Below are 27888 nucleotides of genomic sequence, written 5' to 3' on the forward strand. Positions count from 1 at the left end.
ATGCCTGGGTCAAACTCAGAGTCCCCAGATGCCAAGGGCCTCCCCTGGAGCCTGCCTTGGCACCTTCCCCAGCCAGCACCATGCATGCCCACCTCCAAGTTACGCCTCTGCAGCCCCTCTCAGGGCCCACCAGGGATTCACCTGGGCGCAAGCAAACAACCAGCCCCGTTTTATTTATAGACCATTTCAGGAAAGGCTAGCAGGGCCTTGCTAAGACAGGGAACCCAGTCCACATCTTCAGGACTTCTTTATGACGGGCGTCTAAGAATCAGATCTTTTTTTCCAAACAACAACAATGAAAAAAAGTTTTTGCAAAAACACCTCCTCAATAAACAACATGTAAACAGAAACAGCTGCTTCAGCCTCCTCGAGCATCTCATTGTGTCTTCAAGGGCGTGTCCGAGGTGGGGATTGGGGAGGGCTGGCAGGGCCCGTTCTCTTCCTCCTCCGGGGAGCCCTGGGGGTAGACCACGAAACACAGCTCCTGGCCCCAGCGTGTCATTGACTCTGAGGACGGACAGATGGACGTTGGGGCTGGCCCTCTGGGACAGTGGTGGCCCCACCACATGACACCTCCCCCAAGCAGGTGTCTGTTGTTCCCCCTGTAGGCTTGGTCCTGGGCCCCTCGGCCACATCTCGGGGGGACATGTGGCATGTCTGGGCCTTGTGCTGTCACCTCAGCTCTTGGGTTGGCCCTAACAAGGTCCCATCTCCAGGCCCTGCCACCTCAGGAAAGCTGCCTTACTCACCAGTGAGTCGCTGCACACACTTTGGTTTACTTCTCCAGAATGCTCCCAGGAAGAAAATGGGCACCCCTGTGAGGATGATGATGACCCCGACTCCACAGACCATTGGCTCCGAGATGAAACTGAAGACCAACAGGAACGCCCAGAAGACCAAGTACATGACTGGGACAAGCAGGTTCACCTGGGGAGAACGTGCATAAGCGCCAAAGGAGCCTACCCACCCCACCTCGCCACAGCTTCGAGGAGCTTCCCTTCCTTCCCTGGTACCTCTCCTGGCAGCAGACCAGCCCACTGGGAGCCATTCATGGAATGGTCAGTCTGCCAAATTGTTGAGGATTTGTCAAAGTTTCGGCCGCTCTGAGCCCCACATGGTGTGTTTGGGCGGCGGGGGGCGGGGGGGGGGGTGGCGGTGCGGAACTTGGCTGAAGGTCACTTATGTTTTGGTGTTTTGCATTTCTGGCACTGAGTACTTCTCCAGGGCCAGAATTTATATGCAAATGGACAGACCTCTAGCTCACTTTCTTTTGGGCTCAGGGAATCCTGGCTCTGTCGCTAGCTGCCCGCATGACCTTGAGCAAATTAAATGGGGAGTATTAAAATCACCCACCTTGTGGGGTTGTCATGAGGATTAAATATGTAAGTGCAGGTAAAGCCCCCAGCAGTGCCCAGCATGTGGGAAAAGCTTGAGTCACTGTCACTGTGATCACCTGCCCCGCTCATGGTACCCAAAGCTCTCGACACACAGGGCAGCCCTCCCTCCCCCGCCTGGGCCTCACCTTGATGGGCCTGTGGAGCGCCGGCCGCCTCCAGCGCAGCACGAGCAGACCCAGGATGGTGACACCGTAGCAGAGATAGTTGATGAAGGACACGTAGTTGATGAGAGTGTATGTGTCTCCCACGAGCATGATGACGGCTGTGGCCCCACACTGGGGGAGCACCCAGGTCTGAGGGCTGGCGTCCTGCTGCCTCCTGCCAACTCTGCAGGCTGCCCTGGGCCTGTCTCGCTCAGGCCAGGAGGTCAGGGTGAGCCCAGCCCCTTCCCACACCTTCTGTGGGCTGCCGCCACGGCCAGGGCCCACCCCTACCATTACCCCAGAAACCCCACTGTTGCTGGGTGGCCCTGACTATGAGCCCCACCCAGCCTGGTCCCCCAACTTACACAGACAAGGAGGGCGGGGATAGGGGTGCAGCGTCTGACATGGATCATGGCCAGCAGGCTGGGAAGATGCCCCTCCCTGGCTCCAGAGAAGCATAGCCTGAGGAGTGGGGACAGAGATGTGGGGGCCGTGAGATCGGCGCTGGGTGTCAGCTCTGGACCTGATGTCCCTCTTGAGCTGTCACCTCTGACTTCCTGTTCCAGGGACAAGCAGTCCCACTGGGCAGTTCTTCACCTCATCTAGCCTGCCTCCTTCTTGCTTTCTTTACCTCAGAGTTGGGATCAGACACTTGTTGCTGGGAAATTCACCATCCCAGCTTCAGGTGGACTCTACCTGGCTGGGTTTCCCTGCTTGCACACACCAGAGCACCCGCCTCACCTTGCCACAGCTGCTCTCTCCCCCCCGCCAGCCCAGTCACCTGGAGGAGGTGAACAGGTAGCCATTGATCCCTCCAAAAGTGGAAAGCGCCACGGAAACAGGCATGACCCAAGCAAAGTAACCCAGGAGCTTCTCCCCGAAGGTCTGATGGGTACAGAAGAAAGGCTGTGCATGAGGTGGGGGATGGGGGCCAGGGCAGAAGCCAGGGCCCCACAGGGGCCCCCACTCACCACAGCTACCGCGTTCGAGGACAGCAGCTCCTGTGGGGACATGGCGGTGAAATAGGCAACGTTGGTGAACGTGTACACGAAGGTCACCAGTGGAATGGAGATGAAGATGGCACGAGGTAGGTTCCTGTGGGCAGTCGTGGGAGCTCGTCAGCGTCAGCTCCTTGTGGGGTGGGGACGGGGCCCAGGGGTGGGGGAAAGCAGGAGCCGAGGCAGCGGCTTTGAGTCTCCACCTCCTTTGTCTGCTGGGAGCCTTGGGGTAGGAAACCAGGAAGCATTGCTCCCAGGGCACTAAGCACTGCCATCTGCCTACCCTACCCCGGCCTGGGCACAAGCTGGTGGAGAAGTGCAGGTGGGGGAGCTGGGTCACATCATACCCTGAGGATAGGGTCTAATGTCTGCATAGGATGAGAACTGTGCGTACAGCCAAGATTAGCCTTGGGGAGGGCCCAGTGCACAGATCTAGGGTCTTCCCTGGGACTCTCTCAACTCCCCTGCCCCCTGCGGGTGTTTCTACAGCTGCAACTGTCTGCTGTCCAGATCTCTGGCTGAGCATCAGATGGAGTCCTCCGCTTTATTCTAGGGACCACGTGGCATGCACGTGTATGCTTTTTGGCCAAGTGCAAATAGTTGACTCCATTTACAGCAGGGGGACATGTGATACCCAGCGTTTCAGAGGCCCAGTGAGGGCTGTGACTCCACAGCATATGGAGCAGGCTAGGCTAGCGCTCAAGTGTCTTGACTTCTTTTCAGAGCCATTCCTGGGGGGCGGCAGGGACTTACCTGTAACTCACAGGCTGTGGTCGGGTAATGACCAGTCCGAGCCACAGAAGCAATGGTCCTCAATGAGGAGGACTGGGCCCCATTGCTGGCTGAGGGTGCTGCCTCCAGCCTACCAAGCACCGGTTGCCTGGGGTTCTTGCATCACAGCCTCGTCCTGGGACAAGAGTTAAGAGGTGCTGCCTCTCTGGTCACCGGCCCCCGCCCCTCTCCACTCACCTTCGAGGGTCCACCAGCTCCTCGGTGACGTAGTTGAGAAAGTTCCAGCCACTGAAGGCAAAGGAGCCCTGGAGGAATGCCAGGGCCAGGTGGCCCACAGAGGGCTTCATCCAGAAGGAGAAGGCATTGCTGGGCCTCAGCTCCTCAAAGTGTCCTGGGGATCCAGAGGTCAAGGGTCAGCATCATCTCCCCAGCCCTGTCCACGTGCCCAACCCAGCCCTACCTTGGAAGATCTGGACAAAGCCCATGCCAATGATGAGCGACAGGGCCAGAAGCTTCCCACCCGTGAAGATGTCCTGGATGCGTGTGGCCCAGCGCACGCTGGAGCTGTTCACCCATGTCAGGAGCACTGGGGAGGAAAGGCAGTTACTGGCGCAGGCAGCCGGTGGGCACCTGAGGCCGAGACCCCTCACTGGAGGCCACAGCCAAGGCCAGCCCAGGCAGTAGGAGGAGGGCATGCCCCCACTAGCTGGAGTGCAGAGCACCTTAAGCCCAGAAGCCAACTTCTCGTGGGACTGGCTGTTGGAGGAACACCACTCCCAAAGCCCTCCCAATAGGGGCAGGGAGCTGGAGTGGGCCTGGGCAGTCGGACTGCTCTGGGATGGAGGCCCAGCCTGGGGCCCCAGGGCAGGGACTCACTCAGGCAGGCCATGGAGAGGATGCGGGAGGCGGCGGCAGGTGGGATGCAGTTGGGGAATACGGGCTGCAGCACGTAGTTGGAGAAGGTCATGGAGATGACGGCCAGGCTGGTGGGGTACATGATGAGCACAGCGCTCCAGAGCAGCAGGAAGCTGCAATGAACATGTGAGGGCTGGAGTGGGGTGCTGGGCTTCCACCCTGGAATGCGCACCCAAGGGCTAGCGAGGGTGCTGGGAAGAGGCTTTAGGTACAGGAAGGCAGGGGTGACGCTGTCGTGGTCTCACTGCTTTATTTGTAGATGGTTTTAACAGAGAAGGCTAATCACATTTAAACAATAGGGGGCTGCCCTTGGGCTGGGGGATGCAGAACCCAGTGCTTTCTACTGACTGCCTAGCTCCCGTGGCCACAGGCTGTTTCCTGAGCTGGCCAGGCTGCTCTCAGCAGAGCCCTGCAGCCTCATCAGCAGGTGGTGGGTATGGGTCGTGGCACCTCCTGACAGAAACCTTTACCTTTGGGTGCAGGGACCAGAGAGGAGCCACTTCCTTGGCGTTATAAAGGGCCCTAGCTCCTGTGGGGAATGATTCACCCCCTTCTGCCTGCATCACACCTCTGCAAGGTGCCCAGGTGTGGGTGGGGTGCCTGTGTTCAAGGCTGTGAGGCCAGAGCCGTTCCCGAGGGCTCTGCCTCTCCCCAAGGGAGAGTCTGTTTTAGGGGTGGTCTTATAAGGCCTGGGCAGCACTAGAGGGTAGGGACACAGGTGACCACTGGTGGGTTCCTCTTGGTGCTCATCTTGGTTCTGTAGCCCTGTACCCATCCCTCGCTTTGCATGGCCTTCCCTGTTATGGATTGAGTGGTATCCCCCCAAAGGGTATCTTGAAGTCCTCACCCCAGTACCTGTGAATGTGACCTTGTTTGGAAATAGGGGTTTTCTTTTGTCATTAGTTAAGTTAAATGAGGCTGTGCCAGGGCAGGGCAGGTCCTAATGTTATTCCCTTCTGAGTGGCGTCATATAAAGGAGAGCAGACGTGGGCACAGAGTCACACAGGGAGAAGACGGCACATGAGCATCTGCCCACAGGCCAGGGAACGCCAAGAAACGCCCAGGGCTATAGAAGCTGAAAGACACAAGGAAGGGTCTTCCCCTAGAGCCAACAGAGCGCATGGCCCTGCTGACGCTCTGAATTCAGACATCTATCCTCCAGAACTGCAAGAAAAGAAATTTCTCTCCTGTAAAGCCATCCACTTTGTGGTATTTTAATGGCAGCCTTAAGAAACTAAGACCCTCCTCCTCTTGGATCCTGGATGCCCCAGGTCCATGGCCTTCTTCCCCTGCTGGGTGCTCCTCTCTGCCCGCCCCTCCATGCTGGGGTGCCCATGGGGCATGGTGCTGGGCCCTCTTCTCCCTTCCACCTTCTCCCAGCCCCAGCTGGGAGGATTCTTTGTAAGCCCTCTCCCCGGAGGCAGGCACCCACAGACACACCCACAGAGGTGTGCACCCCTGCCAGGGCTCCATCCATGGCCGCCTAGTTATGGGCCCTCGACCCACATCCCTCAGAACCAAACTTTGTATACTTGAGCCCGGACTTTTCCTCTGGGTTCCAGACCTCTCACCTCATACCTGACTAAGCATCTCCCTGGATGTGCTACAGGTCCCACCAATGTGGCCAGCGCCTCCCTGAAATCTCCACCTCCCCTTTCAGGGAAGGCATGTAGTCTGGGGACCCTCTTGATGGGAAAGCAGGTGTCACCCCCAATGTGCCCCTCCTCCCCCATGCCACGCTGGCCATCACATCCTCCCAATTTAGGCTCCTAAATTATTCTGAAATATGCCTGTACCTTAGTTCAAGCCCTTGGCATCACTCATCTGAATGACCAGAACAGCTTCCATCCCCATAACCCCCTCAAAGTCACAACACCCGCCCATGAATCTGACCTTGTCCCCTGGCTGCAGCAGCCATAACTGTGCTTGCCCAGGACACAGCCTTTGTACACACTGACCCTCTGCCTGTTCAGCCTAGAAAAATTCTACCCTTTTTCCAGGCCTTGGTGCAAATGTGGTTTCTCCTGGGCACTCTTCCTAGGAGGCGTGTACCCTGTTCTCCTGGCTGCTTGGCAGCTGCCTCTTGCACACACTTCACCAAAGCAAGGATTTTCTAGGTCTTCACCACGTGTGAATTGCTGTTCCCCACTGCACTGGGAACAGCTTCAGGAGAGGATGGATCTTTTTATCCCCTTGTCCTCAGCTCTTAGCACACAGTAGGTGCTCAGCAAATGTTCACTGATCAATAAAGGAATGTTTGTTGTTGTCGTTAGGTGTCGTTGAGTCAGTTCCGACTCGTAGCGACACTATGTACCACAAAACCATGCTCACAATTGTTGTTATGATTGAGCCCATCGTTGCAGCCACTGTGTCAATCCATCCAGTTGAGGGCCTTCCCCTTTTTCGCTGACGCTCTACTTTACAAAGCATAATGTCCTTCTCCAGGGACTGATCCTTCCTGATAACACGTCCCAAGTGTGTAACACGCAGTCTTGCCATCCTTCTTCTAAGGAACATTCTGGTTGTACTTCATCCAAGACAGATTTGTTCCTTCTTCTGGTGGTCCATGGTATATTCAATATTCTTAGCCAACACCACAATTCAAAGTTGTCAGTTTTTCTTCAGTCTTCCTTATTCGTTGTCCAGCTTTCACATGCATATGACGCGACTGAAAATACCATGGCTTGGATCAGGTGCACCTTAGTCTTCAAGGTGACATCTTTGCTTTTCAACATTTTAAAGAGGTCTTTGCAGCAGATTTGCTCAGTGCAACACATCTTTTGATTTCTTGACTGCTACTTCCATGTGTGTTGATTGTGAATCCAAGTAAAATGAAATCCTGGATGATTTCAATCTTTTCCCTGTTTATCATGATGTTGCTTATTTGTCCAAAAGGAATGTTGGAGGGAGCTACTTAAAGGAGACCTCTTGCAGGGCGTGTGATAGGAACATCAGGCCTCCGTCCCACACCCCTCCCCCTGCATATGGGTTTACTAAAAACAAGTCCCCCTCTTTGCTTGGATACTAAACTATCTAGTGGTTTGAGATACCAAGAGCCTCCCCACTCATAAGCACTGAGTGGGGAGTGGGGCTTAGAGGGAGCTTTATTTGAAAGGGGCAGGCAGTGGGCTGGGGTGGGCATTGGTACCATTCACCTGGCCTTGGAAGGCTGCCCGACCTCCCAACCCCTTCTCTCCACTGACCCCTAGGACTTCCCTCGATGTGGAAGCAGAAGCAGAAACCGAGGCCCATAGCCCAACTAGCCATCTAGTTCCGGAGAAGCTGCCAGTACCCCACACTCACCCAGCCAGGCCCCCGAAGATCTCTGTGACATAAGCGTAGTCCCCACCGGACTTGGGGATGGTGACTCCCAGCTCCGCATAGCAGAGAGAGCCCAGGGCAGTGATGCCCCCGCCCAGGACCCAGACGAAGAGGGCCAGGCCCACAGAGCCTGAGTGCTCTAGTACACCCTTGGGTGAGATGAAGATGCCCGAGCCGATGATGTTTCCTGCAGGTAGAGAGATGGGGGCGGCATCAAGCCTTGGTCCAGCCTGGGTCCCCCTGAGTAGCCCAGGCTTCTCTGTGGGGCTCTGGATGCTGTAGTAAGGAAGGGAGCCAGGGACACTCCCTTGGGAGCTGGAAGGAGGTGGGCCTTGAGGCCTGCAGATGCTGCTTAGCCCCTCCAACCCAACAAGTCCCACTCTGAGCTCATCATTTCCCACCCATCCCCATGCATGGGAAATGGCACCTTGAACATCTAGGCTTCTGTGCCAGAGACTGGTCCTGGTCTAAGTCCCTCCACCCCCACGTAACCCATAGTGTGGAGCAAGCACAAATGAGTCTGTTCTTCCCCCTGAAAGATGGCAGGATGGTGGTACCTCCTATGCATCCCTGCCTGGCCCAGACTCAGCCCCTTGACCCAGCTGAGGCCTCCTGACTTGTCAGTTTCTAGCCACCAGGCCTTCCAACCTGCTGGCCAGAGCTGACCTCCTAAAACAAGACCTTGACCATGTCACTCTCCTGGCACTTTTCTATTGGCCAAAGTCCAAATTCAGTGAGGCGGGACCAAAATGGCAAAGTAGTCAGACGCTTCCGGTGATCCCTCTTACAACAAAGACCCAAAAAAACAAGTGAATTGATTATATGTATGACAAGCTAGGAACCCTGAGCACCAAAGACAAAGTTAAGGAATCGGAGTGAGTGACGGGGGAGGGAGAGATGGTGCAGAGGCAGCAAGGAGTTTCTGAGCTCGTGGCACCACCTCAGATCCGATTTCTTGGCGCGTTCCTTCGTGCAACTGTGGCAGGGCTGATGGTAGTTTCCCGGGACATGGCAGCTTCAACAGAAGAAGGCAAGCAGAGTGGTGCACCACTGACCCTGTGGTGTGTCTACAGCGGGGCTGGCCGCAGCATTTAGGAAGCAGCTGCTTCAGCAAAAGAAGGCAACCGAAGTGCAGGCACCCCTGATCCTCTGGTTTGACAGCTTCAGGACTGGCGGTGGGGTTTAGGACACAGCTACTTCAGCAAAAGAAGGCAAGTGAGGGATGCAGCCCTAATCCCCTGGGTGATCTCAGCAGGGACCCAGCCAGTGCACACAGACTCCACACACCTCTGGAATCTGAGATAAAACAGCGCTCTTGGCACAAGGCAAGTGATTTTGTCTGATTTACCACATGGATCTAATAGCTCCTTCTTTTGAAAGAACTCTCTCCTATCTACTTGATCCCTTCTCCCTCTGCCCCAGCTGGCTTCATTAATTGATTTCCCAGGGCCTGAGATAGGCTCTGCTGAAATGCCTGAGCCATTCTCCTGGCCTTGGAGAAGGAACAAATTAACAAACGGGGGGAAAATACTCTGTCAACTCCCCTAATTTGGAAGCTCAGAACAGAAGTGGCTCCAGTCCAGGCACAAGTGATCCACAGACTTTGTCCTTCACCCCTGCATGGATCCAGGTGGCTCAACTACACCAGATAGGATCTAGCTATTACATTGCAAAGGTGAATCTGTTTGAGGCCTGACTGTAACTGTTTCAGCCGTGTGGTGGAGAAGCAGGTTTTGGAGGTTCAATACTACTCTGCCAATTAAACAGGGCCTTCACCTACCCAGAGCATGGGCCTGAGGACTGGAGGCTCCATCCACGCCACCTAGCCACCCGTGAAAGGGGTCCAAGGATAGTGGTGCCTACCAGTCTTTACAGGTATAAGCATTGGGTGCCTAAGGTACAGCTACAGAGCCCACCCACCAGAGCACTCTAGAGAACAAGAATGCTCCTTCCTCACTGACACTTGGGGAAGGCTGTCAGCTTCCTGCTTTCCTCCGAGTGTGACCCCCAGCTGCTACCAGAAACCTGTGATACACCCATCACCACTGCTCCTCTAAGACAGTAGGTGAGAGCCTACACCACACACTAGGTGACTGACTATAACGACACCTGAGCTGAATCTATACAAGAATAGTGAATGGATTCCTAGGCTCATATACCTGGTAACAGCTCTAGCCATCTGGTAACAGGACATTAGTGCTTCAAAGGCTCCAGTAATCAAGTTAGCTCACTCTAGTAGCCTATTTGGGCATATCAAAACAAAAGAAAGCAAGATACTAGGACACAGTGAACAAACATAAAATAAATTAATACAATAACTTATAAATGGCTTGGAGACAACAGTTGGTATCAAATCACATAACGAAGCAGACCATGATTGCTTCAATAACCTCCCAAAACAAAGAATCAAGGACTCTCCCGGATGAAGATGTATTCCTGGAACTACCAGATGTAGAATATAAAAGATTAATATACAGAACTCTTCAAGAGATCAGGCAGGAGATCAGGCAATACACAGAAAAAGCCATGGAACACACAGATAAAGCAGCTGAAGAAATTAAAAGGATTATTCAAGAATATAATGAAAAATTTAATAAACTGAAAGAATCCATAGAGGGACAGCAATCGGAAATTCAGAAGACTAACAATAAAATTACAGAATTAGACAACTCGATAGAAAGTCAGAGGAGCAGAATTGTGGAAGTGGAAGGCAGAACTGGTGAGATTGAAGATAAAACACTTGGCAACAATACAGTCAAAGAAAAATCAGATAAAAGAATTAAAAAAAAAAAAAAAGAAGAAACCCTAAGTATCATGTGGGACTCTATCAAGAAGAATAACTTGAGTGATTGGAATACCAAAACAAGGAGGGATAACAGAAAATACAGACAGAATTGTTGAAGATTTGTTGGCAGAAAACTTCCCTGACATATGAAAGATGAAAGCATATCTATCCAAGATACACATAGAATCTCACACAAGGTAGATTTCCAAAAGAAAGTCACCAATATATATTATAATCAAATTTGCCAAAACCAAACATAAAGAAAAAATTTTTAAGAGTAGCCAGGGTTAAGTGAAAAGTCACTTACAAGGAGAATCCATAAGAATAAGCTTGGACTACTTGGCAGAAACCATGCAGGCAAGAAGGCAATGGGATGACATATATAAATCACTGAAGGAGAAAAATGGCCAATCAAGAACCATATATCCAGCAAAACTGTCTCTCAAATATGAAGGCGAAATTAAGACATTTACAGATGAACAGAAGCTTAGGGAATCTGCAAAAACCAAACCACAACTACAAGAAATATTAAAGGGAATTCTCTGGTTAGAAAAATCAATAACATCAGATATCAACCCAACACTAGAACACAGGACAGAGCAACCAGATATCAACTCAGATAGGGAAATCATAAAAACAAATCAAGATAAAAAAACACTCAAAACAGAATCAGTGATGTCATTATATAAAAAATGACAACATTAAATCAATAAAAAACAAACAAACAAAATCAATAAAGAGGGACTAAATAAAGTTGGCATAGATCTTCCATATGGAGAAGAAATCAAGGCGATATAGGGAGATACAAGTTAGGTTTAAACTTAGAAAAACAGGTGTAAATATCAAGGTAACCACAAAGAAAACTAACAATCCTACACCTCAAAATAAAAAACAAGAAAAACATAAAGACTCAGCAAAAACAAATTCAACTACAATAGACAAAGAGGTACACACAATTTATAAAGAAAAACTACTCAGCACAAAAAAGTAAGTGGAAAAATGAAACTGTCAACAACACATAAAAAAGGGCATCAAAATGACAGCACTAAACTCATACCTCTCTATAATCATGCTGAATGTAAATGGACTAAATACACCAATAAAGAGACAGAGAGTTGCGGAATGGATAAAAAAACATGGTTCGTCTACATGCTGCCTACAAGAGACACACCTTAGGCTTAAAGACACAAACAAACTAAAACTCAAAGAATGGAAAAAAATATATCAAGCAAACAGCAATCAAAAAAGAGCAGGAGTGGCTATAATAATTTCTGACAAAACAGACTGCATACTTAAATCTACCACAAAAGATAAGGAAGGATACTATGCAACGATTAAAGGGACGATATATCAGGAGGATATTACCATATTAAATATTTATGCAACCAACGACAGGGCTTCAAGATACACAAAACAAACTCTAACAGCATTGAAAAGTGAGATTGACAGCTCCACAATCATAGTAGGAGACTTCAACACATCACTTTCAGTGAAGGACAGAACATCCAGAAAGAAGCTCAATAAAGACACAGAAGAGCTAAATGCCACAGTTCACCAACTTGACCTCAAAAACATATACAGAACACTTCACCCAACAGCAGCCAAGTATACTTTCTTTTCTAGTGCATATGGAACATTCTCTAGAATAGACCACATATTAGGTCATAAAGCAAGCCTTGGCAGAATCCAAAACACTGAAATATTACAAAGCATCTTCTCTGACCATAAGGCCATAAAGGTAGAAATCAATGACAGAAAAAGCAGGGAAAAGAAATCAAACACTTGGAAACTGAACAATACCCTGCTCAAAAACGACTGGGTTAAAGAAGACATTAAGGATGGAATAAAGAAATTCATGGAATCCAATGAGAATGAAAACACTTCTTATCATAACCTTTGAGACACAGCTAAATCAGTGCTCAGAGGTCAATTTATACCAATAAATGCACACATACAAAAAGAAGGGCCAAAATCAAAGAATTATCCCTACATCTTGAACAAATAGAGAGCAACAAACAAAAGAAACTTTAGGGCACCAGAACAAGGCAAATAATAAAAATTAGAGCAGAATTAAATGAAATAGAGATCAGAAAAACAATTGAAAGAGTTAACAAGACCAAAAGCTGGTTCTTTGAAAAGATTAACAAAATCGATAACCCACTGGCCAGACTGACAGAAGAAAAACAGGAGATGAAGCAAATAACCCGAATAAGAAACGAAATGGGTGATATTACAACCGACCCAACTGAAATTAAAAGACTCATAACAGAGTACTATGAAAAGCTGTGCTCTAACAAATTGGAAAACCTAGAGGTCATGGACAAATTTCTAGAAACACACTACCTACCTAAACTAACACAAACAGAGGCAGAACAACTAAATAAACCTGTAACAAAAGAAGAGATTGAAAAAGTAATAAAAAAAACTCCCAATAAAGAAAAGCCCTGGCCACGATGGCTTCGCTGGAGAATTCCACAAACTTTCAGAGAAGAGTTAACTCCACTACTACTAAAGGTATTTCAAAGCATAGAAAAGGATGGAATACTCCCAAAATCATTCTATGAAGCCAGAATAACCCTGACACCAAAACCAGGTAAAGACTCCACAAAAAAAAAAAAAAAAGAAATTACAGACCAATATCCCTCATGAACTTAGATGCAAAAATCCTCAATAAAATTGTAGCCAATAGAATTCAACAACGTATCAAAAAAATAATTCACCACGACCAAGTGGGATTCATACCAGGTATGCAGGGATGGTTCAACATTAGAAAAACAATGTAATCCACCACATAAATAAAACAAAAGACAAGAACCACATGATCTTATCAATTGATGCAGAAAAGGCATTTGACAAAGTTCAACCCCCATTCATGATAAAAACTCCCAGCAAAATAGGAATAGAAGGAAAATTCCTAAACATTATAAAGGGCATTTATACAAAGCCAACAGCCAACATCATCCTAAACAGAGAAAGACTGAAAGCATTCCCCTTGAGGACAAGAACCAGACAAGGATGCCATTTATCACCACTCTTATTCAACATTGTGCTGGAGGTCCTAGCCAGGGCTATTAGGCTAGATAAAGAAATAAAGGGCATCCAAATTGGCAAAGAAGAAGTAAAAGTATCCCTATTGCAGATGACATGATCTTATACACAGAAAAACCTAAAGAATCCTCAAGAAAACTACTGAAACTAATAGAAGAGTTTAGCAGAGTATCAGGTTACAAGTTAAACATACATAAATCAGTTGGATTCCTCTACACCAACAAGGAGAGCAATGAAGAGGAAATCACCAAATCCATACCATTTACAGTAGCCCCTAAGAAGATAAAATACTTACGAATAAATCTAACCAGAGACGTAAAAGACCTATACAAAGAAAACTATAAGACATTACTACAAGAAACCAAAAGAGACATATATAAGTGGAAAAACATACCTTGCTCATGGATAGGAAGACTCAACATTGTAAAAATGTCTATTCCGCCCAAAGCGATCTATAGATAAAATGCAATCCAATCCAAATATGCGTTACATTTTTTCATGAGATGGAGAAACAAATCACCAAGTGCACATGGAAAGGAAAGAGGCTCTGGATAAGCAAAAAAAAAAAAAAAAAAAGCATTCCTGAAAAAGAAGAACAAAGTGGGAGGCCTTACTCTACTTGATTTTAGAATCTATTATACTGCCACAGTAGTCAAAACAGCGTGGTACGGGTACAACAACAGATACATAGACCAATGGAACTGAATTGAGAATCCAGACATAAATCCATCCACATATGAGCAGCTGATATTTGACAAAGGCCCAAAGTCAGTTATATAGGGAAAAGACAATCTCTTTAACAAATGGTGCTGGCATAACTCGATATCTATCTGCAAAAAAATGAAACAAGACCCATACCTCACACCATGCACAAAAATGAAGTGAAAATGGATCAAAGACCTAAATACAAAATCTAAAACAACAAAGATCATGGAAAAAAAAATAGGGACAATGCTAGGAGCCCTAGTACATGGCATAAACAGTATACAAAACGTTACTAACAATGCACAAACACCAGAAGAGAAATTAGATAACTGGGAGCTCCTAAAAGTCAAACACCTATGCTCATCTAAAGACTTCACAAAAAGAGTAAAAAGATTACCTACAGATTGGGAAAAAGTTTTTAGCTATGACATCTGTGATCAACAGCTGATCTGTATAATCTACATGTTGCTGCAAAAACTCAACAACAAAAAGACAAACAACCCAATTAAAAAATGGGGAAAGGATATGAACAGGCGCTTCACTAAAGAAGACATTCAGGTAGCTAACAGATATATGAGGAAATGTTCACGATCATTAGCCATTAGAGAAATGCAAATCAAAACTACAGTGAGATGCCACCTCACTCCAACAAGGCTGGCATTAATCCAAAAAACACAAAATAACAAATGCTGGAGAGGTTGTAGAGAGCTTGGAATACTTACACACTGTTGGTAGGAATGTAAAATGGTACAACTACTTTGGAAATCAATTTGGTGCTTCCTTAAAAAGCTAGAAATATAACTACCATACGATCCAGCAATCCCACTCCTTGGAATATATCCTAGAGAAGTAAGAGCCTTGACATGAACAGTTATATGCACACCCATGTTCACTGCAGCACTGTTTACAATAGCAAAAAGATGGAAGCAACCAAGGTGCCCACCAATGGATAAATGGATAAATAAATTCTGGTATATTCACACAATGGAATACTATGCATTGATAAAGAACAACGATGAATCTCTGAAACATTTCATAACATGGAGGAATCTGGAAGGTATTTTGCTGAGTGAAATTAGTCAGTTGCAAAAGTACAAATATTGTATAAGACCACTATCATAAGAACTCAAGAAATAGTTTAAACAGAGAGGAAAATATTCTTTGATGGTTACTAGAAGGGAGAGGGAGGTAGGGAGGGAGAGGGGTATTCACTAATTAGATAGTAGATAAGAACTACTTTAGGTGACGGGAAAGACAACACACAATACAGGCGAGGTCAGCACAACTGGACTAAACCAAAAGCAAAGCAGTTTCCTGAATAAACGGAACGCTTTGAAGTCCAGTGTAGCAGGGGTGGAAGTTTGGAGACCATTGTTTCAGGGGATTTCTAGGTCAATTGGCATAATAAAATCTATTAAGAAAACACTCTGCATCCCATTTTGGAGAGTGGTGTCTGAGGTCTTAAACACAAGCAAGTGGCCATCTAAGATGCATCAGTTGGTCTCAACCCACATGGTGCAAAGGAGAATGAAGAACACCAAAGACACAAGGTAAGTATGAGCCCAAGACTAAGAGTGGGCCACATAAATCAGAGACTACATCAGCCTGAGACCTGAAGAACTAGTTGGTGCCCGGCTACAACAGATGGCTGCCCTGGCAGGGAACACAAGTGAGAACTCCTGAGGGAGCAGGAGAGAAGTGGGATGCAGATCCCAAATTCTTATAAAAAGACCAGACTGAATGGTCTGAGACTAGAAGGACCCCGGTGGTCATGGTCCCCAGACCTTCTGTTAGCCCAAGACAGGAGCCATTCCCAAAGCCAACTCTTCAGACAGGGATTGCACTAGAGTATAAGACAGAAAATGATACCGGTGAGGAGTGAGCTTCTTGGATCAAGTAGACACAGGAGACTACGTATGCAGCTCCTGTCTGGAGTGGAAATATGAAGGCCGAAGGGTACAGAAGCTGGCTGAATGGGCTTGGAAATACAGGATGGAAGGAAGGAGTGTGCTGTCTCATTAGGAGGAGAGCAACTAGGAGTATATAAAACAAAAACACTCGCTGCCGTCGAGTCGATTCTGACTCATAGCGACCCTATAGGACAGAGCAGAACTGCCCCATGGAGTTTCCAAGAAGCACCTGGTGGATATGAACTGCCGACCTTTTGGCTAGCAGCCGTAGCACTTAACCACTATGCCACCAGGGTTTCCAGGAGTATATAGCAAGGTGTATAAAAGGTTTTGTATGAGAGACTGATTTTGATTTGTAAACTTTCACTTTTAAAGCACAATAAAAATTTTTAAAAATTCAATTGTGTCATTCACCTGCATTAAACCTTTCAATGCTTTCCCGTTGCTTTTTTCTTTTTACCTTTTTAAAGATTGAGCTATAGGGTAAAGTGCACAAAATGTATAATACATATTTTACGTAATACGTATGTAGATACTCATGAAACTACCACCCAGATCAAGAAAAAGAATACTATTAACACTCTAGAAGGCCCCCTGAGTCAATACCTCCCAAGAGTAACTGAATTTTCTTACATCTATCACCATGAATTAGTTTTTCCTGTTCTTAACCTTCAACTAAATTAGAGTTTACTGCATACTCTTTTGCCTGCCTTCTTTAGATTGACATTCTATCCGTAAGATCGATGTTGTTGTGTATATCTGTATATTGTTCTTTTACCTTGTCTTCCAGTGAATGAGTATGGTATATAAAAAAAAAAAGAAAGAAAGAAAATTTTTTTTAATTAGAATTTTTGAAATCTCTCTCAGACAAGGTTTTGTAGTTTTCATTACAGAGGTCTTCAACAACTTCTATTAGATTCAGTCTTAGTTATCTAGATGAGTTTTCCTGATGCAATTTTTTTTTTTTTTTTTAAGGAAGGTGAGCAAACCTGTGCTCTGTTTGGAGTCTCCGGAAGAATAAAGAGCCTCTTAAGGAAATGAAGGGGGAGGGTGCTGGGTAGAGAAAAAACACTGAACAGAGGCAGAGCAGGAACCTGATCTGGAGCGGGTACTGTTGGGTCCGTGGACGTCTGACCCAAGTTGGGCCCCTGAGAGTTTCTCTCCTGGAAATTTAACACAAACGCTGAGCTGGGAGTTTTGAGGCAGCCAGGATGAAGCATATGTAGGTGGAAGGAATTTGTCCAGAGAGGAGGAGAAGGGTGAAGCTGATGTGCCTAACTCTAGACCCTGCATGAGGCTCCAAGAAGTTTCCCTAAATCTTCCCATAAATCCCTTTTTTTACTTGAGTCACTCAATTGAGGTTTCTATCCCTTGCAAATTAACAATTCCTGAGTAAAACACTGGGAAAAAAAAGTCCAAATTCATGGCACCTCCTTCATGAAGTCCTCCTTGACTACTTTGGGTTTGGGCTCCTCTTCCCATGTGACAGCCCCATGGATCCCTGCACTTTGCTGTGTACTTTGTTCATCTTCTATCTCCCCCTTTCCCACCAGAAAGCTCCTCCCCCAAGCCTCCTGGGGTCTTCTCGGAGCTAGAACCCAGGCTGCAGACACAGACCCTAAAGCGACCTTGTTTCTTAGCACCATTAAAATGTTTCAGATCCTGGGCAGGGGAAAGCAGGATGAGGGAGAAAAGTTGGAGGATTTTCAGGGCTAGGGGCTGGCTGGTCAGCAACCATCAGGGCAGAAGCAGCCCGGACTCTCAGCTTGGCCAGGTGTATGGACACAGATGGTTGCCCCACGCCCACTTGGGGCTGCTCACTGGTTGCAAGCAGGGGTCACCATTCCCCATCCCAGGAACACAATGGAAAATTGTGGCTTGGGGTCACCAGGCCTGGAGCCCTCTCCTTGATCCCTCCTGTGAGGCCCTGCCTGCTCACCCAGCCAACCTCATCTGTAAAATGGGGTAACTGTGAGGGGTAAATGAGAGACTGTGTGTGAAGCCCTCTGCTCATTCTCAAGATATGCTTTGCATCTTCACTGGTGTGATTCTATGTACAGTGTCTGCAACCTCACCAGTTGGCACCTGCTCTCGCTCACATCAGTATTTGAGCACATAGTAGGTGCTCAATAAATATCTGTTGGTTAAACTAGCCCACAGTTGCCATTGAGTCGATTCCAACACATGGTAACCCCATATGTGTCAGAGTAGAACTGTGCTCCAGAAGATTTTCAATGGCTGATTTTTTCAGATCACCAGGCCTTTCTTCTGAAAGGCCTCTGGGTGGACTTGAACCACCAACCTTTCTGTTATCAGTCCAGTTCATTAGCTGTTTGCATCACCCAGGGACTTAATTATCCAATGGATGAGTAAATGGCCTGATGTCCAATATGGCACTAATGACTTGACTTGCAGGACTGATTTTCTCATCTGTGAAATGGGGGCAGCAGTCCCCGCCTGGCCCTCCAAGAGGGGTGGCAGGCTTCCCAGGCTCAGGTACAAGTGGAATCAAAGGGTGGGCAGGCGGAGAGGCACCCCTGTTGACTCCGGGAGCGGACAGGGCAGGTGCCTGTGCTTCCTTAAGCGATGGGAAATGCTCACAGTCGAGTCATGGACTGCAGAGCTGGTTCCTGGGATTGGTGAGATTCTGCAAGTGTCCATTTAGCCTTGAGCTCCCCGGCAGGCAGCCAGAGCAAAGGGCGGTTGTGTTCTGGGGCCCCCTTTTGAAGGGGGGTGGTTCTTCCTCTGTGCAAGTGAATCAGACTGTTACTGGAGATCGGTACCAGGTCCTGTCTAACAGGAAATAACCCCAAAGGCCACATGAACCAGAGTCAACCCTGTTAGGACCTGGGGGCTCGGCCCTTCCAGGAGGCTTGCCCCCACTTACCAGGGCCTGGGAGGGGGTAAGGTCCCTCAGGCAGAGCCCTGCTGCTCCACCTGCCAGGCCCACAGGCGGGGCTGGACGAGGACACAGCTGCAGCTGCCAATCTGCATTCACTCCTTGTCCCTGGTGCTCCCCCCTGCCCCCACCCCTGGCCGACACAGATTTCCAGTCTGGACAGCCACGACACGCCGCTTGGTTTTCTGGTCACATCCCAGGAGCCCTAAATACATCCAGATAAGGAGGAAGGAGTTCCTGCCCCCCAGCCCCCAGAGGTAAGCTGCACCCCCCGCTTGCCTGCAGGGGGAGAGAGGCCGCCTCCTTCATCAACCCTGGGGGGCCCAGGGCCTGGGTGGGCGGTTAGGTTTCTAAAGGACCTTTGAGTTTGCTCTATCCAGCAGGCAGAGCCTCTGTTCTCAGGACCTGGCGGAGCAAAATTTGCCAAAAGCCAGTGAGGTTGGAAGCCAGCGGGGGCTGGGTGGCCTTGGAAGGAGCTAGGTGCCTTTGCGAAGGGAGCATCCAGGGCCCTGAGCCACCTGCCTCTTAGAGAACCCACCACTCTGCGTAGTCCTTGGGGAATCCACATCTGGCTGGGGTCAGGAAGGGACACACCACTAACCCTGTGCCCCATGGCTAGAGATTCAGTATTGTTTTGGACATGTGGCCTCAGTCTACAGGTCAGGACCTCTCCCCAAATAGCTCCAAAGAACTGGTGTTTGGGAACAGCACCTGCATCTCTAAGGCCCTGGGCTGCCTCTTGCTCTGGGCCTGGGCAACCTGCAGCATCTGCCCCAGGTCCGTGCTTGAAGGTGGTGGGAAAATCCCATCTCTGTCCACGGCTGCTCTTGCCTCAGTGGAGGTGGGCAGCGCTCTGCAAGAAGCCACAGGGGCTGTCGGCTTGGGTGTGCTGCAGAGTGAAAGAAGGTGGAGGGTGGAAGCCAAGGACAGGGCTGGGGCCCCCAGCTCCAGGGTGATTACAGAGGAGGTGGAAAAGGGACCGTCACAGCTTTGAGGGATGCTGCAGGGGTCAGGGCCCAGGCCTAAGCCCCCCCAGTCTCAGACCCTGGTGTGCAGGCCCAGGCTGAATCAGGCCTGCCTGATTGGGTGGGAATAGCCATGTACAAGCCCGGACTTGGGGTATCCTGTTCTGGAGGAAGGGGGGAGGGCCAGGGGCCAGGGGATGGGCTGGAACACATGGCTGAATGCCCAGGTGTGTGACTGACTGCAGAGACGCAGCTTCTGAGGTCTCCACATTCCCCTGCACCCAGTGGTCCCCGCAGGTGCCCAGTGGGGCCAGAGCTCTGGGCAGGTAGAAAGGGATATGGGTGCCCACCACCAGCAGGTCTTCCCTGAGTCTCTTCCTGCCTGCCCTTTTCTCGCAGCCCGTGCTGGGTGGTTTTTTATCACATTAAGATGTTTGGCCTGATGGGGCTTACCCGGCTTCCGCAGAGGAAGGAAGAAAGAGCCATTGTTCCCTGGCGGCTGCTGCGGTGCGCGCTGACCTATTTCTGGGAGGCAGCCGTGGACCATGGAGGTCGTGTGTGCAACAAGCCACCTGCCTGTGTGTGGGAATGTGCAGTCTGATTTGAGGAGCGGGGAGGGAGGTCATGTCAGGCCAGGCCTCTGGGCACCACTCCTCATCCCTAGAAACACATTCAGGAGCTGGTAGTATGAGCCCAGGCTGGTGCTACCCTTCTGGGCCTCAGTTTCCCCATCTGCCAGGTGAGGCCACTGGGCTAGGGGGCAGCAGAGGAAGGTGCAACCCTGACTTTGGCAGAGGCACATCTGCCTGGCCTTGAGGAGACAGTCTGTTCAGGGGCTGCATAGCCCCCACTGTGGAAGGCCTCTCCTCAGCTCCCTGGGGAGGCCCTATAACATCCCTGACATCCTGCCTTGGCCCCTATAACGTGGACCCTGAGCCACTCCCATGGTGCCCAGAGGCCAGACACGAAGCGATTCCTCTATTTGCCTCCCTGTGAGGATCTTGCATTCCCAGAAGGAAGCTCTGTGCCCTGGCCTGCTGAGATGGGATGCCCAAGCCCTAAAGGACAGGAGATCCACTGGGGCTAGTCCTGTGCCTGTTCCAGTGAGCATGGCCACAAGGGGGCATCCTCCTGTCACAGGGGCTTGCTGGCCTGGTGGAGAGAGATGCCTGGGGTCCCAGGCAGCTCTGGGGCTCCTGGGCCTGGTTGGGACTTGGTTGTGGACCAGGTCTCCTTTTATTGCACTGGGCAATGACTTCCAGAACCTCCTGCTTAGAATATGACCATGAGGCCTCTGGGAAAAAGCTCCATGTTCCTATCAGTAGGTCCAAGGCCTCTGAGGCCCCGGGCAGGGGTGCTTACTAGTTGAGAATTGCCAGATCTGGGTGGAATCCCAGGTCCCCATAGTGGAGCCTTGGACAGCTATTTCACCTTTCTGAGACTTATCTGTGAACTGCGGTGCATATCAGTGTTGTGATAGAAAGTAAGGCAGGCACGCTCTTGGCCCCAGCTGCACACCTGAAGTCCCCGGAAGTGTTTACGGATCTCATTATTGTCACCCACCTTGGAGACACCCTAGGACAGCCCATCTGGTCTCTGAAGACCTGGTCTTGTCACCTCCCTGATCTCCATGGGGCCCCAACACTCTGGGGCAAGGAACTAGTGCCCTGCCCTGGAGGTCCCTGCCCATTACCGTGCTGAGACCTGGATAAAGCCTAGCCCCCCTGCACAAGAGCATCCTCATGGTAAGCGTGTGTCAGGCACCCCTCTGGGAGGACAGATGTGCCCACGGAGGTCTTGGCAGAAGCCCAGGGAAGGGAATGGGGGCATTTCCAGAACATGCCTGGAAGCGCTAATTGCCTGGCATGCACCTCTGGCCTAACCGGCTTTCCCTTCAAGAGAGGGGGTGAGCAGAAGCATAGAGCCCTGTCTGCCTGCTCTGCGCAGTCCTGCCTGGCCCAGCCCAGCGCTGCGGAGCCTGAGCAGTCCCAGCAGAACCTGTCCAGCAAGCCTCAGCCCATTCCCTGTTTCCATGATGAGTCTTGTCAAGGTCACTGATGAGCTCCAGGCTTCAGGTTACCAGACCCATCGGCGGCATTGGCACAGTGGATCCTCCCTGCTCACCTGGCCTCCAGCACACCACCTCTCCTTGACTTCCTCCTACCACCATGGCTGCGCCTCCTCTGACTCCTTTGCTGGTTCCTCCTGATCCCTCTTGACTTCTAAACATTGGGTGCCCGGGGCTCAGCCCTGGGGCCTCTTCTTGTTCCTTTACACACTCACGCCCTTGCTCCTCTTGTCCAATCCCCTGGCTGTAAATATGATTTATCTGCTGGCAACCCCAAATTTATACCCAATGGTGCAGTTCTACTCTGTCCTATAGGGTCGCTATGAGTCGGAATCGACTCGAGGGCACTGGGTTTTTGTGAGTACAGACCTCTCCACTAAACTAACCCTGAATATCCAATTAACTACTGAACAAATAGACATCGCAAATGTAAAACCTGCTCCTTTCGAGTCGTCCCCCAATCAATACACAGCAAACCATCTTCCCAGCTGCTCAGGCCAGAACCTCGACGCCCCTCTTTCTCCACACCCCATACCCAGTCCATTAGCAAAGCCCTCTGGCTCTGCCTTCCAAATGTATCTGGATCTAGGTCTCCTCTCGGCACCTCCGCTGCCACCACCCTGCTCCAAGGCAGCATGGTCTTCTGACCAGGTCTGCAGTAGCCTCCTGGCCAGGCTTCCTGCTTCTGCCTTGCTCCCCGCAGCCTCTTCTCCAGAAGGAGCCTGTTAAGACCTAAGTTCCATCTCATCCTATCCCTGTTCTGCTCAATACCTTTTCAGGGCTTCCATCTCACACAGAGAAAAAGGCAAAGTCCTTACCTGGGCCTGCAAGGCCCCTACATCTGGGATCCCATCTGAATCCCCAACACCCTATATCCTCTTCCTCGGCTTAATTTTCTCACTTTAGTACTTGTCATTGCCCCATTTACAATGTACTTGGCCTGCTTATCTTGCTTGCTGTTGGACCCCCACACTGGAATGCCAGCCCCAGGAGAACAGGGATTGTGTTTTGTTCCCTGTTGTGTCTCTAGCACCCAGGACAGTGCCTGGTACACAGTAAAAACTCCATAAATCTTGGTTAAATAGATGAATGAATGTGTCCAGTGTCCCAGAGCACACCAAGGGCATCTGCCCTTGGGCTGGTTGCAGCCTCGGATCCTCAGCTTCCTCATCTGTAAATTGGGACTATAGTGAGGCATGGAGGAGGAGCTCCTATGGTGGGATTATGTCTCCTCAGGGTCACATTGAAGAGGGGCTGGGGTTCTGGAGAGGTCCATCTTCTGAGCAGTCCAGCCACCTCCAGTCCCAGAGACCACAGAAAAGAACCTGGCCAAGGCTGCTTGAGCAGAGAGTGGCTGCTGAGGAGATGGGGCTCATGACCCAGACCCCTGAGTCCCCGAGCATATTTGAGCCTGACCCACAAACACTTGGATGAGCTGGATTCTGGGGTCAAATGTAGAGAGTGGAGGAAGGGGCAGCCTGGTGAGAAGACCCAGGTATAACCCCCACTCTGCCGGGACCTAGGTAGGTCCCTCCCTGGGTGTGGATTGGGTGAGAGAGCTGGCCGAAATCCCTGAGTCAGAAAGAGAGACCCTGTGTGTACAGCCCCCGGAGGCACTTCTCTGTCCACCTGTTTGTCCACAGTGGAGTTGGGAGCGCAGTAAACCCTGGTCAGGTGAGCTCGGGAAACCTAGCTTAATCCCCAGCCTTCCCCCGCACTGAATCTGGCCTCAATTTTGTCCAGCACCGGGTCAGTATGAAGAAGGGCATTGGACTGGGGTTACTCAGACCTGGGTCCAAATCTGGCTCCAAATTCAAGGTCCAACACTTACAGCAGTGTCTCTTAACTTCCAACCCTCAGTCTCCACATCTGTAAAATGGGTATAAAAATTCTCATCTTGCAAAGGGGGAACATGTGTTTTCATACCGTAACGGACTAAGAGGTGTATGAACAAATACTGGATGTGACAATGTTGTCCTTCTCGGCTCCTGCCTCAGCTTGCCCTGCTCTCTCTGGCCTGTCCCTTCTAGCGCCTCCTTGCAGCGGCCAGCAGGTGCTGTCCTGAACATGGTTCAGGTGGAACCTTGCCCTTGCTCATAGCCCTGCCTCAGCTCCCCAGTCCTGAAGCCCCGCTCCTCAGCCTGGGATGGGGTGGGGGGGTAGAGCGTGAAGGAAGAACAGGATCGCCTGGGGGCTCTGTTGGGACACTTTAGAGATAAGTTCAGTAAGTGGTGACAAACAAGGACAGGTTATAGAGCAGGACTCATGGTTCTCAAAAATCAGGTGGCGAGGACAATGCAGATCCTGATTTATCTACAACTGCCTCACCCTCATCTCCCTGTCACTTTCTAGTTCAGGTTACTTCTCCCCTTGCCTGTCTCCTGCCCAGTCCAGCCTCCTGCCCTGTTGTAACCCTCCACGCTTCCCAAACCAGGGTCATGGGACCCCCACTGAGTGCCCTCGGCTAGGGGTTCTGGTCCTGCATCCAGTGCCCTTGGCCAAGTCACCCCTCATCCCGTGCCTTGGTCTCCCCAGATCAGCCTTCAAGGTCTGGGGGTAACAGGGTGGGAGGAGAACCTGGAACAACAAGAATGGACTGAAGGGTGGCAGAGCTGTAAGGGTAGACCAGGGGAAAATTTCTACAGGGTCTGCCCCAGAGAAGGGGTGTGGTGTTTAAGCTAGGCCTCTTTCCCCCTCCACCAACACGGCCATCTTTCAGGGAGAGAGAGAGGCCTGGCTGCCTCTGCCTGACCTGAGGAGGGTGGGTTGTGAGGGGCAGGGTAGGAATACAGCTTAAGATGCTGGGCTTAAGAGAGGCAGCCCAGGAAGAGCTGTGTCTCTTCCTGCATCTGCCAGGCCCTGAACTTGGCCCCAGACATGGCCATCCTCTTGGCACCATTGCCGGTCTATGACAAGCATGTTTCCTCTTCCTGGGAGGAGGGCAGCTCCTAGGGAGAGTGGGAGGCAGGGAAAAGCTCGAACCAGTCCCCCAGCCAAGTGGGGGAGGCTAGCCCTTCTTCCCAGCAGACAGCCAGGCAGGGACATGCAGGGTCAGCTCCTGGGACATACCACTCTAGGGGCAAGTGCGTGAGACAGCAGAGCTACCTGCCTAGGGGCTGAGTCCAGGGGAAATGCTCAATGAAAGTGTGAGGGCAGCCAAGAGTCAGCCCCAACCCTGGCCTGGGAGCTCCCAGTGTGGGGGCAGAGGAGGAGGAAGTGGAGACTCTGGGCCTGGCCTCCTGAGCCACCACGCTTTCTCCATTTTCAGGGGTCTGAGAGTGGGTGGCCATTCGGGATGCTCGATGCACAAGCAACTGCCACTGGCTGGGGAAGGGGGAGGCTGGACAGGCAGTAGGCTGAGAACGGTCAAAGCCCCAGGCATCCATCTCCTGGGACACAGGTGACAGAACAGGTCCCCCCAGGAGGGGACACAGAGGCACCTGATGGGGACCCAGGCCCAGTTCCCAAGGAGCCAGAGTTTGTGACTTGGGGCAGAAGGAGAAAAACCCAATCACCATTCTCTCCTCCTGAGCCCTCTGCTCACCGAACTGGGGGCTGGACAAACCCATCCACTCACAGGTGGAAGCTGGACCAGAGGGCTGGAGGCTGCAAATGTCAGGACCCCCACCCAGGGAGTGCTGGTCTTCAGGCAGGCTTGGGCTGTCCACTCCATCTCTGGTCTCCCCCAGCCACTGGCTGCTTCCCTTGCATCCTCCTGCCAAACTCTGCAGTGATTACCTGCTCTGAGCTCCTCTCCCCTGTGGGCTGGCTTTAGAAGAATAAATCACCTGTGCCACAATGCACCTGCACACAGCAGGGGTTCAGCGGGTGTCATGGCCCAGAACTTAGGATCTCAGGGGGCCTGCCTGCCCAGCCCCACACTAGAAAGGCTCTGGCTCTCAAGGAAGGGCTGTAGTCATTATTTCCATTTCACAGATGAAAAAACTGAGGGTACTTGACTTGCCAAAGTCCCACAACCAAGTAAAGGCATGGCGAAGATTCCAGCGGTGAACAAGACCTGAATCTTTCTCAGGTTAAAAAAAAAAAAAAATTCGGGGCGCCTGGGGAAGTGGGAACAGGAAGCTGTGTGGGCGCTCTGTCAGCCTTTGCCTTGACTGTCAGATCGCACGTTGCGGGGAGACACTGCAGGTGGTCCCGTGTCCACCCGCCGGTGGTCTCACCGTCGCAGACCCGGTAGGAGCGCCCGGAGAGGAGGTGCCCGCGTTCCGAGCCGCTGTACAGCCCCCAGCCTTCGGCCCCGCTGTCCTGGGCACCCGCCCGCCTCGGGCCCCGCTCACCGATGATGATGGTGCAGGCGCTCACCAGCCCGATCTCCTTCTTGAGCGCCACCCGTTCCGAGGCGCCGAGGCCGGGGCCTGGGCTGGGGGAGGGCGAGGGCGCGGGGATGGAGTTCCCGCGCCCGCTCGGCTGCTGCGTGTGCCCCGCCATGTCGCTGTCCCGCCGCGTCCCCGCTCCCAGCGCTCCCCAGTCTGTCCGGCCGGCAGCCAGTCCGTTCGGTCGTCTGTCTGTGCGCGCGCTGCCCTCGAGCCCGGACAGCGCCCAAAGGCGGGCGCATGCGCTGGCCCGGGGCCCGGGACCCGGGCCCTGGGCCGCCCGGGCCAGGCAGGGGCGGAAGGAGGGCTGGCCGGCAGCCCCTTCCCCCACCTCCCTTAAAGGGAACCCCCTTTGCTCCCCACCACCCAGTCCTGGCCAGGAAAGGAAGGAGGGGACTGGGGGCAGATTTAGGAAAACTTCTTAATTTAGTTGAGCGGAGGAAGGGGCCCCATTGCGCAGTTCTATTAATTCGCGGGGCAAGACTGCCCCTGCTCTCAAGGAGGCTGAGGAAGCTGGCAAGAGTAACAACTGTCCGTGGCCTGAGAATCCGCTGTGTGCCTGCACTTCAAAAAAATAAGTAAATAAATAAGCCAAACCCATTGTCGTCAGGTCAGTTCCAACTCATAGCGACCCTATAGGGCAGAGTAGAAGTGCCCCATTGGGTTCCCAAGGAGCAGCTGGTGAAATTGAACTGCCCTTTTTTTGGTTAGCAGCCAAGCTCTTTACCACTGCGCCACCTGGGCTCCTCCACTTCCATACTCCTTAAATCCTGGCACAGACCCTGGAGAGTGTCGATGTGTAGAATGAATGCTGTGCACTTTCTACAGGTGGAAGCTGAGGCCCAAAGCTAAGTAACAGAGTTCACAGAGCAAGTGGTTGGGCCTCCTCGGCGTCCAGGCGGTGATGGCCCGGTGAGGTCCGGCTGTGGGAGGGGTGGGAGCTGTGCCCCGGGGCCTCTACGAGGCGACAGGAGACTCTATGCACCTGGGATCAAATGTATGGGGAAATGGAGTCGGGGTAAAGACCCGGAGCCCTAACCCTCATCCAGAGGGGAGTCCAGGCCTTTGTGGGAGTCCTGGAGAGCGCTCTGCCCGTCTCCACCCATTGGCTTCTGGCAGGAAGTCCTGATTGCAGGCGGCTGCTCACAGGTCAGAGGCCGGTTCAGCGAACTAGAACTCTGGTCCTTGACGCAGGCCGCGGGTAGTCCAGCACGGCACCAGCTAGGGGGTTCAAGGAGGCCAGGCCACCTCTACTGCCAAGGGGACACAGAGGGAGGAGCTGTGGCCCCCGGGGTCGCGGGAGGGGCTCTGTAGTGTGGGCCCCAGGGGGGCAGCCTCCGCCCGTTAGCTGTTCGGATTATGTAGCCCCGGCCGGCAAGACAGACGCAAGGGGGCCGCGACAGGGCCACCGGGGCGGCGGGCGGGGCGAGCCTGGCATGGTGCAGGCCGGCGGCGGAACAGCCTTTGTCCTTTCCTGGCGGCCGCCGCGCCGCGCCGTCCCCTGCATGTGGATGAGGTCGCGCCGGGCGCCCCGTCCTTCCCCCGCCCGCGGCCGCGGGGCATGCGGGGGGCCGGGCCGGGGTCCGACGGCCGCGGGGCGGGCCAGGGTGGGAGGGGGCCGGGGTTGGATCCGGGCTGGGGTGGAGCATCGAGGCTGGAGCGCGGCTG

General features: G+C 51.5%; 1 protein-coding gene across 4 annotated transcripts; it reads right to left on the minus strand.

Moving 5' to 3' along the window:
* Window positions 1-153: 153 nt before the first annotated feature.
* On the minus strand, window positions 154-26480 carry SLC7A10 (solute carrier family 7 member 10). 4 transcript variants are annotated; one of them, XM_049864274.1, is made up of 11 exons: window positions 26185-26480; window positions 7489-7693; window positions 4147-4298; window positions 3731-3856; window positions 3508-3661; window positions 2512-2635; window positions 2322-2425; window positions 1906-2002; window positions 1523-1672; window positions 750-927; window positions 154-457 (listed from the first exon to the last, which is right to left on the minus strand). In XM_049864274.1, the coding sequence occupies exons 1-11, from the start codon at window positions 26333-26335 to the stop codon at window positions 249-251; spliced, it is 1650 nt and encodes a 549-aa protein (XP_049720231.1). In that variant the 5' UTR covers window positions 26336-26480; the 3' UTR covers window positions 154-248. The 4 variants fall into 4 exon arrangements, with proteins under 4 accessions (XP_049720231.1, XP_049720232.1, XP_049720230.1 ...); XM_049864275.1 differs by having other exon boundaries at window positions 292-507; window positions 26185-26477; XM_049864273.1 differs by lacking the exon at window positions 2322-2425 and having other exon boundaries at window positions 386-457; window positions 26185-26404.
* Between the last annotated feature and the right edge of the window lie 1408 nt (window positions 26481-27888).

Source organism: Elephas maximus, chromosome 21 (assembly GCF_024166365.1).
Source record: "Elephas maximus indicus isolate mEleMax1 chromosome 21, mEleMax1 primary haplotype, whole genome shotgun sequence".
In the NCBI taxonomy this organism is placed as follows: domain Eukaryota; kingdom Metazoa; phylum Chordata; class Mammalia; order Proboscidea; family Elephantidae; genus Elephas; species Elephas maximus.

Excerpts from the sequence above, each read along its gene's own strand:
- SLC7A10 (XM_049864274.1), bottom strand. The coding sequence starts at position 26,335 with ATGGCGGGGCACACGCAGCAGCCGAGCGGGCGCGGGAACTCCATCCCC. Across the intron at positions 3,857-4,146 it reads CCTCTCCATGGCCTGCCTGA|TGCTCCTGACATGGGTGAAC; the intron begins GTGAGTCCCTGC and ends TTTCCTCCCCAG. Across the intron at positions 2,426-2,511 it reads CCTCGAACGCGGTAGCTGTG|ACCTTCGGGGAGAAGCTCCT; the intron begins GTGAGTGGGGGC and ends TGTACCCATCAG.